This window comes from Monodelphis domestica, chromosome 3 (assembly GCF_027887165.1).
Source record: "Monodelphis domestica isolate mMonDom1 chromosome 3, mMonDom1.pri, whole genome shotgun sequence".
Taxonomy (NCBI): Eukaryota; Metazoa; Chordata; class Mammalia; order Didelphimorphia; family Didelphidae; genus Monodelphis; species Monodelphis domestica.
Genome location: NC_077229.1, coordinates 42236422 through 42246562, shown reverse-complemented (window position 1 = coordinate 42246562; position 10141 = coordinate 42236422). Strand labels below are relative to the sequence as shown.

General features: G+C 42.0%; 1 protein-coding gene across 4 annotated transcripts; it reads right to left on the bottom strand.

Annotated features, from left to right (window-relative positions):
- Nucleotides 1-4489: 4489 nt before the first annotated feature.
- Nucleotides 4490-9659, bottom strand: RPL6 (ribosomal protein L6). Of its 4 annotated transcripts, none has more exons than XM_001378868.5 (6): nt 9567-9659; nt 7310-7636; nt 6447-6590; nt 6219-6267; nt 4886-5070; nt 4490-4677 (listed from the first exon to the last, which is right to left on the bottom strand). In XM_001378868.5, exons 2-6 carry the CDS (start codon nt 7634-7636, stop codon nt 4525-4527), a joined length of 858 nt encoding a protein of 285 aa, XP_001378905.1. In that variant the 5' UTR covers nt 9567-9659; the 3' UTR covers nt 4490-4524. The 4 variants fall into 4 exon arrangements, with proteins under 4 accessions (XP_001378905.1, XP_056677698.1, XP_007490089.1 ...); XM_056821720.1 differs by having other exon boundaries at nt 9483-9576; XM_007490027.2 differs by lacking the exon at nt 9567-9659 and adding an exon at nt 9380-9442.
- Between the last annotated feature and the right edge of the window lie 482 nt (nt 9660-10141).

The following is a 10141-nucleotide window of genomic DNA, read 5'->3' as shown; positions in this document are numbered from 1 at the left end:
TTCTCCTGCTATCACTCACTTCACTTTGCATCAGTTTATAGAAGTCTTTCCAGATTTTCTTTGTGATCATCTTGCTTGTCATTTCTTTTAAAGCTTAATTTTCTGTCTTAGAATCAATCCTGTGTATTGGTTCTAAGGCAGAAGAATGGTAAGGGCTAGGCGATGGAAGTTAAGTGACTTGCCCAGGGTCACACATCTAGGAAGTGTCTGAGGGTAGATTCAAACCCAGGACCTCCTGTCTCTAATCATTTCAATCCACTGAGCCACCTAGCTGCCCTCTTGTTTGTCATTTCTTATGGCACAATAGTATTCCATTACAATCATATATCACAACTTGTTCAGCCATTCCCCAAGTGATGGACATCCCCCCAGTTTCCAATTCTTTGCCTCCACAAAAAGTGCTGCTATCAATATTTTTGTACAAGTAGGTCCTTTTCCCCTACCTTTGATCTCTTTGGGATACAGACCTAGTGGTGGTATTGCTAGTTTTTAAAGGATATATCCAGGTTTATGGTCTTTGGAGCATGGTTCCAAATTGCTTTCCAAAATGGCGGATCATATTATTGGTACAAGTTTATGACCTGGTTAGGGAATCTGCCACATTCCCAAAAGATAAATATGAACACAAGCTAACAAATGATGAATGCTGGTGTATCTTAGCTAAAGGGACCCAGAGAGGAGAGCAAGTATCAAAGCTGGGTAGTGTTTCAAAGTTGCTCAGAGGCAAGCATAATCCTATTATAAAGGAAACCTTGCTAACTATTTTGTTGTTGAGTCCTTTCAAGACTCTTTATGACCCCTACTTGGAGTTTTCTTGGCAGAGATATTGGAGTGTTTTGTAATTTCCTTCTCTAGCTCATTTTACAGATGAGGAAACTGAGGCAAACAGGGTCAAATGACTTAGAGTCATGGAACTAGTTTCTGAAGTCCAATTTGAACTCAAGTCTTCCTGACTCCATCCAGACCAGGCACTCTCGATCCACTGCACTAACTAGCCACCCCCATGGAAGTAGAGATGATTCCATAATGGTTCCTGGCTCCAAGGACGGTTGGGTCAATCATAGTTCTTGGGTCCAGAACTGGGGATGAGGAGAAAGTGCCTGTGTTGGCAAGGAGGTTAGTGAGAAGTGTGTGGAAGAAGTGGCCAGAGAGGAGTAAAGTAAAGCCTGGAGGGGGCTTTCTTGGAACCCCAGAAGTAGTCACTGATCCGGAGATGAAAGTCTCAGAGCTGATATTTTTCCAAGAAATGGTCTCTTTGGTAATGTGATGGCTGGCCTGAGCCCTGAGGTTGCTGATGAGGAGACTGAGGTTTAGGTGTCCAGAGAAGAGGGAAAATGGAAAGGAAACTAGGTTTAGGTCTAGGTTGAACTGGCTTTTCAATGAAGTGTCCTCCAAATCTGAGAGATACCTTAGTTGTGACATAAAGAAAATGGGACCTATATGAAGGCCTTGAAGGACAAGAAAGATTTTGAAAGTTAAAACCTAAGGAATCAGGGCACAGAAGTTTTGGGGTTGTATCTCAATGTGAAAATGCAATGGAAAATAGAAAATGTTTCTTAAAAACAAAAATTATGCTGTGTGACCCTGGGCAAGTCACTTAACCCCCATTGTCTAGTCCTTTCCACTCTTCTGACTTGGAGCCAATTCACAGTATTGACTCCAAGATGGAAGGTGAAGATTTTATTTAAAAATAAAAATAAAATAAAATAAAATCTGGCCTCAGACTCTTCCCAGCTGTGTGACCCTGGGCAAGTCACTTAACTCCCATTGTCTAGCCCTTCCCACTCTTCTGACTTGAACCAATACACAGTATTGACTCCAAGAGAAAGGGTGAGGATTTTATTAAAAAATAAAAATAAATAAAAATAAAATAAAATCTGGCCTCAGACTCTTCCCAGCTGTGTGACCCTGGGCAAGTCACTTAACCCCCATTGTTTAGTCCTTTCCACTCTTCTGACTTGGAGCCAATTCACAATATTGACTCCAAGACAGAGAGTGAGGATTTAAAAAAACAACAACAAAAACAAAACAAGAATTATGAAGTAGATAAAAAGGTCTTTGAAGCAGTTAACTCTGGATTCAAGACCTGCCTCTAATATATATAGGCTGCATTAATCTGGGCAAGTCACTTAACTCTCTCATAGCATAAATTGCAGAGGAAGCACCATCCTGCACTGGTTGAAGGCGTTTCTCCATCAATGAAGTACCCTAATTCCTGATCCAATCCTAATTCTTTTCCAATGAAAGCACAGGTCTTTATCCTATATTAAAGGCATCTAGGTGGATAGAGCCTGGAGTCAGGAAGACTGGCTTTCAAATCCTACCTCAAATATTTGCTAACTCTGTGACCCTGGGCAAGTCACTTAATCCCATTTGCCTAGCCCTTGCTACTCCTCTTAGAATTGATATTAAGACAAAATGTAAGGGTTAAAAAGAAAAAATATAATAATCCAGGAAGGTATACAAATGAGGATGCCTGGGTCAGTAGTTACTGATATTCTCTTAGCTGACTTTTGAGGGCAGCTAAGTGACACAGCAGATTAGAGCACCAGGCCTGGAGTTGGGAAGATCTGGGTTCAAATATGACCTCTGGATACTCCCTAGCTATGTGACCTTGGGCAAGTCACTTAATCTCATTTGCCTAGCCCTTGCCCTTTTGTATTATTAGTCACTAGGATAGAAAATACAAAAATGGGGCTAATAATAGCACTCTATCTCACAGGGTTGTCATTTGATATGAGATAATATTCGTAAAATGCTTAGACAGTGCCTGGCACAGACAGGGCTTATCACTAGTTCCTTCTGGACGCCTCTTACATAAACCAAATCATCCATTAGCAGTTCAATTTCACATAGAAGCATCTTTTCTGGTCTTCTTTGTATCAATAGAATGTTTATGATTTTAAAATTCAATTTTATTTTCAGTTCCCAATTCTCTCCCCCTCATCCATTGAGAAGGCAAGAAATACAAACCCCATTACAGATTAAAAAGCGTGCACAACAAATTTCTATTTTAGCTCAATTCCCAAAAGGCAACCCTCCTCCCTCCCATCAGCAAAAAAAGAAAAGGATAAAATGTGAAGCAAATGGAAGGCCCTGTTTGTTGGCTGTCCTGCACTCAATCAGTAATACAAATGGGATGCAACTTCTGGAATCTTGAACCTTTGAGCAAACTCTTATCTGTCAAATGCTCTGGATCCTGTTCTCTGGGACTGCCAGGTGGGAACACATTTGACACTAATAAAGTCGAATGATTTGTTTGGGGCTGTAGCTATTTTATGGACGTAATATCTCTTAACAGGGACAGCCAAGTGGAGCAGTGGAGAGCACTGGGTTGGGAATATAGACAAGACTGCCAACCTTGACCAACAGAGAAGTTTCCAGGATGTTTGCCACAGAGAAAAAGGATCAGAGACCTCCCCAAACATCGCCAAGATTTTACCATCTTTGTTTTAGAAACATCTACTTAAACTATTTGGAGCTAGGTAGGATTTTGCTCACTAGTATATACTTGAGGCTCTATGTTGAGATGTTGGACTTGGAATCAGGAAAGACCAAGGCTGAATTCCCAGAAACCTTGAGCTTCCTCATATGGAATGAAGCCTCAGGCACTAGGGCCCACCCCCTGCTTTAAATTTCTGATCTCATTAAAGACTTTTCAAAATAAGTCAGGTCCCTTTCCTAAGCCCTAATAAAGGCTTCTTGATGGGCAGCTGCTAGGCAAGACCAGAGGTCCTGGTTCCTAGCTGCGACCTTGGCAAAGTCACTTAACCACCATTGCCTGGATAATATTGCTCTTCTGCCTTGAAACCAATTAACATTGATTCTGAGGGGGAAGGTAAGGCTTTAAAAAAAGAAATACTTCCTGGCTTGCACTAATAGCATACATAGCACCCAGGGAGGAGACAACACTGACCACTGCCTTAGCCATTTGGGGAACGTATTGTATTACTAAGTTATAGAATATTCACATGAGCAACAGAGAATTTTGGGTTTAGGATCTTGCCCTGTGAGGGCTGTCTGAATTGGCAGGGTAAGAAGACTCGGAAAGGGGGCAGGGGACTAATTGGTGCCTTTGAGGATTTGATGTTCTCCTTGGCCCTAAAATGCAGAACAAGGAGCTTTAATACAGGTCTACAAGCTTAAGCTTGACCATTAGAGCTGTATTCAAAAAAGAATTGATGGCTTCCAGAGCTGGCTGATCCCTTGCTGTGAAGGGTAGGAAGGGGACTCTCCATCATTTAGGGTCTATACTCGAGAAGGGATCTTCTCAGCCAGACCCGCCCCCAAGAATGATTCTTACATAGTTACAAGGCAGTATTATATGCTCTTTGGAATATAAAAGTAGTACTGGGAAAAGACTTTACCAACAGTGCAGGTTCCCGGGTCACTACACCAGATCTAATGCTTCACGTTGGCATGACCTCAGGATTTGGGAGTTAGGGCCCACAGAATGACTTTTAACACACACACGCAAAGGGACAAGAAATAGCTATTCCAAATATTTTAATATTTGCAAGGCATTTAAAACACCAGTTTGTGAGGGAAAACTCCATTAGAGAGAGAGAATACAGAACGCAGGTAGCCCCGGAGCTGAGGAATTTTCTTGATCTTGGGCAGGATCTGAGAGTCCACTGCTTTCTGATCAGCCTTACGCTGCTCTGTAATCTCATATTTCTAAAAAGAAGAGAATGTAAACAAATTCACCCACAGGCTAAAACAGGGTCAATAGCTGCCATCAAATCAGAACAACTTATCTCTATAAAAGTCTAGGCTATTAAATGTGGTGAATCTTCTTAACAAAGCAGTCTCTTCCCCCCTTTAAACTTTAAGACCATTTTAAGGGTTACAGAAGTATCTTGAAATACACAACTAGAAATCTTACCTCTTTTTCCGTGTCAAAAATCTCTCCTTCTTGGTGTTTAGGCTTACGCAGCCTCTTCTTCTTAAAGTAAGCATCAGTAAGATGATTTGGAATTTTCACACCAGAAAGGTTAACCTTGGTAGAGGTGGCAATGACAAATTTCTGATGGGTCCTTCGCAGAGGAACACGGTTAATGGTCAAAGGTCCTAATTAAAAAGCAAAGAGAAATTCATGGTTTTTGAATTATCTCAAATTCAAAAATGTCATTTAAGTTTTGTCCAGAAAATTTCATGGGGTTAATTGTCAATTTTCTGTTGCTATTTGATACTTTGTCAGGTTGATCCTTAGAGTAGAGAAAGTGTTTCCAGGATTGTACTCAGAGCCTTTTGGGCTCAAATCAAAGCAATGGGGTCTTATTAACACCCTACAATGTGCTGACCTAGCTATGGGAATACAGTAAGAGTGGGTTCACTACAGGCATTAAAAAACTAAACAAAACAACAACAAACCACTTATCTCCCATCTTAGACTCAATACTGTGTACTGGTTCGGAGGTAAAGAGTGGTAAGGGCTAAACAATGGAGGTTAAGTGACATAGTTAGAAAGTATGTCATATTCGAACCCAGGACCTCTCATTTCTAGGGCTGGCTCTCAATCCACTGAGGCACCTTGCTGCCCCCTCTCAAGGAATATTAAGGAGATGAAGTGGAGTATATGGAGAAGAGAAAGTGAGGCAGAGCCACATTAAAATCAAATTTGATTTGAAAGACAAGTGAAAAGCTTTAAATGCCACTAGGGAGCCACTGAAGCTTCTTGAGTAGGACAGTCAGCTGTAGAAATATCAATCTGCAGCTGTGTGGAAGATGGATAAGATGGAAAACAGGAAAGTAGAGGTGACACCCCCTGTTGGGATATTTCAGTAATTCAAGCCTACCACCAGCATGGTCTTTAGAAAATCCAGGGTTTGCTACTAGAATAAAAGCATTGGAGCCCGAGACTTTTGGAAAACATAACATTGTCACCCCATATGAAATTCAAAGTGGTTAAGCCAAGTGACTTTGAGGTACATCTTATTTGACTTCTCATTTAAATTCATTGCTTCCCCAAGATGGTGAATGCTTGTTTAACTAGAAACTTTAAATTTCAGGAGAAAGTTGGGGGCATCCTGCTCCCCATTATCTTTAACAATACCTTTGACATAGTTGGAATTAATCTAGAGACTAAGCATTATGCATTTCTACTAGGTGTCTATGGACTGGTCATTACACAAACCAAGAGGGATGAGTCTGAATATGTGCTTACATTAGAAAATTATACAAAGATATAGTATCCCAAAGAGGCCAAATTTCCTTACCAGTGACCAGTAGCAAGCCACTTGCCAGCTGCTTCAGGAAAACCACTCGCTGTAAAGGAAGTAGAAATGTAAAATCTTACTAATGTTTTAAAAATAAGGATTAAAACAGGGGCAATTACCCAAAAGTGGAGCAAAAGCACAAGTCTAAGAACTTATAAGCAAAGGAACCAATGAAGCTTGGCTTTGTGTTTACTAAGTAAGGTGCCCACACAGAATTAGGAACCTTACCTTGCCCCTGTGGCGGCCGGTGAGCATGATCAGAACTGTTCCTGGGGTAATGCTAGACCGGAGTCTCCTTACATGCTGGCTGAAGGGCTTTTTCCCGTGACTTAGCAACTTTCTAGGCACATCCTCAGTAGGATAATACCTAGGCTAGGAAAACCACACACAAACCAGAAAAAAAGTTACAAAAGCATAAAAAAAACCCCATCAGAGTTCTCTAAAGCTAACTAGTGAACTCTGCAGCCACCCAAAGTACAATAATTATACAAATCCGCACGCTGCTTTATGGCATTTTCCAGAAATTAACTTCTCTCATCTATCTTGTATCCTCATTTATTTCATTACTTAAGAGGCATACACTGAATTTCTCTTTATTCAACATTAAGTACCACAGTAAACACTCAAATTATCTGAATGACACATAAAATGGGGTAGAGAATAGAAGGCTGGGCCTGGAATCAGGAAGATGAGTCTTCCTGATTTAAAATCTGGCCTCAGAGGCTCCTGTGTGACTCTGGACAAGTCACTTAACCCTATTGGCCTCATTTTTAAGATTAGCTAGAAAAGAAATAGTGAACCACTCCAGTATATCTACCAAGGATACTGCAAAATGAGGGTCACAAAAAGCCAGATGTTGACCGAAAATGACTCAAGGAAAAAGAATGGGGATCATGTTATTTTGAGCTTTGGGGTATTCCTAAACTTTGATTTATATAAGGATGACAAGCTATAAACCTTTTCTCATTTAAGCCAATTACTCTCTAGGTAATTATTTAAAGGACAGTACATACCCTACTCCCTTTTCTGAAGAGTATACTCATAATTAAAAGAGAAGACACCATTGGTTGTTTACTACCTCCAAATCTTACCATTTTCCGAATCTTTATCACACGGTTTCCTCCATTCTTATCACCACCAACTGGCTTTGAGATAGTAGCAGGTACCTTCTCTTTCTTTTTCCTTTCAATTCGGGTTTTTGGGGCAGCATATTTCCGCTTGTACATGGCTCGACGGGAATACATAGCAGACCTGGAGTACCTGCCAATTCCTCTAGCCAGAACTGGGTTGCGGCTGCAATGCTTTCGAGGCTTTTTCACCACCTTTTCAGCCACATCTTCCTTTTTGTTCTTCCTTTCCTTTCTTTCCTTTTTGACCTTTTTTTCCTTTTGGTCCTTCTGGGTATTTTTATCCGCCATCTGACAACAAAGAAACAGTGGTTAGAGAAATTCTAATACCATCTTAGTGCAATCAATCAACTAAATAAGATGACCACTCCAGTTAGCATTGGTCTTGAATAGCCCAATATCCATGGACTTGGCTTCTTATTCTTGAGGCTGCAGCAGCTTCTCCCTCCACATAATTTCCCAATATATTCTGATATGCTATGTAAAAACCACCTCATGGTTCCCAAATGCTTATAGAATTAAAAAGTCCCCCCCCCCCCACACCACCTCAAGATTGGTGTCCATTCCCCAATCTCAGACTGAAAATCTCTAGTCATTTCAAATTTTCTTCTCAATTTTCAACCATACATTTTCTTGCAGACAGTTGACACTTGGTGCATACGACAAAACACTTTGTAAACCTTAAGGTTTTATATAAATGCTAGCTATTATTACTAATAATCTGATACCCAGGAGGGAAGAGACTGAAAATCAGGCTTGATCTTTGATACATAGGGTGGGGATAGTTGCTGTCAAAACTAAAGTCAGAGACGTTTTCAGGCCTCAGCTTCAAAAACAAGCTTCACTCACAAAATTATTTCAATCCCTTATTAAATACTAATTTTTTTAAATTAATGGCACGTAGTGGGAAGAAATGTAAAAAATTTAAATTTAAAACAAAAGGCCCTGCCTTTAAGAATATTAAGGAAAAAAACTAACTTTCCCCCTTCTGACCTATTTTTAATTGTTTCACATTATTCACACTATCATAACGCCACCTCCCAGGGATCCCTGGCTTCCTCCAAGGCTCATCTTAATTTCTCCTACAAGGTCCCTTCAGATTTCCTATTTACTAGTGCTTCTGCCCTTTACCTAAATCATTTCATTTATTCATCTGGGTCCTTACTGTCCCACCCCTTCCATTCCATGAAGGCTTCAAGTTGCCTTTTAAAAAATCCTTACCTTCTTGGTATCGACTCTAAGGCAAAAGATTAGCAGGGGCTACACAAATGGAGTTAAGAGTCACACAGCTAAAAAGTATCTGAGGCCACATTTGAACCCGGAACCTCCCAACTCTAAATCCACTGAGTCCCCTAAGTCCCTTTCTTTAAAAAAAGGGAAAAAAAAAGCTCTTATCTTCCTAACCTTAGAATCACTACTGAGTATCAGTTCCAAAACCCAGGATGTAAGGGCTAGGAAATGGGGATCAAATGATATGCCCAGGCTCCCAGTGCTGCCTGAGACCAAATTTGAACCCAGGACCTCCGTCTCCAGGCCCGGCTATACTGAGCTACCTCCCTACAGCTATATATAACACTTAAATATCAAGCAACAAAATGTGCTTAAGCACAGGCCCTGGTATGCAAAATTCCCCCAAAATGTCATTTATCTTCGCAACAATTCAGGGAGGTTGTTGCTGCTTTTATTATTCCCACTTTAGAGGAGGGAGGAGGCACCCAAGGACTGAGTGTACGGAGTCACACAGGAGATTAGGAAACTTTAGGGGAAGGGAGATGGGGTGGAAACCGCGGGATCCCAAAGTAGAAGCGTCCCTCAATCATCCTCATTCTCCCCCTGCGCGCACAGACCAGGCCCCGGCACCGTCCTAGAACCCCGTTCCCGTCCATGTCCCGGGGCCTGAGGCCCCGAGAACGACCCCGACCCCGCAGCCAGCTCTCGGCAGCACGCGATACAAAGACCCATGAGGCCCCCTCCAGCCCGGCGCCAACGTGTCTGCGCCAGGGCCGGCTGTGTAGCCTCCTTCGCGGCCTGCACCTCCAACGCCGCCAAGTCGGCTGGGGGCTCCCAATGCTGGGGAAACATTGGCTCCTAGGGAACCCCGAGGTAGCCCCCGAGTACGTAGGGGCGATGAAGGTACCGGCTCGCGGCCCTAAGAGCCCGGATGGCAGCGGATTCGAAAAGTGAAAGAGAACAGCTCACAACCCCAACCAGCCATTCCTACCTTGAGAGACGGGAAAGAGGATTCACGTCCGAACTTCCGGTCTATAAGCAGGGGCGGGAGGCGGTGAAAGCACTTCCTTTCCTGTACCTATGCATCATGGGAAATGTAGTTTACTTGTATGCCATCCTCCCTGGGAAAATTGTCAAAGAAACTTGGATGACCAGATGCAGAGCAAAGTAAAGACAATTAGGAGAACAATTGAAATGATAACCATAGTATCCTAGACTTACACCTGGAAAATGACCTTACAAGACTTCTATTCCAATAGCCTCATTTTACAGATGAGGAAACTGAGGCATGGTGCATTAAGTGACTTGTGCAGGGTCATATGAAGTATCTGAGGTTAACTTGTACCTGGGTCTTCCTGACTTCAAGTGTGATGTCCTAAATTCTCCACCAGTAGTGCCAGATTGGTCCAGAGACCTACAATACTCACCAGCTGTTCTAAACCAGATTAAAATTGGGATTATTCCAGAATATACTGTAACTATCTTCCATCAGCTGTACCTGAAACTGCTACTGTCCTATGGCCCAACCTGAAGGCCCCATAGAGGGCTGGACTCTGAATCAGGAAG

Coding starts and splice junctions, on each gene's coding strand:
- RPL6 (XM_007490027.2), bottom strand. CDS start 9,427: ATGTTTCCCCAGCATTGGGAGCCCCCAGCCGACTTGGCGGCGTTGGAG. Junction 6,591..7,309: donor TGATAAAGATTCGGAAAATG/GTAAGATTTGGA, acceptor TGGTTTTCCTAG/CCTAGGTATTATCCTACTGA. Junction 5,071..6,218: donor TGGCTTGCTACTGGTCACTG/GTAAGGAAATTT, acceptor CTTTTTAATTAG/GACCTTTGACCATTAACCGT.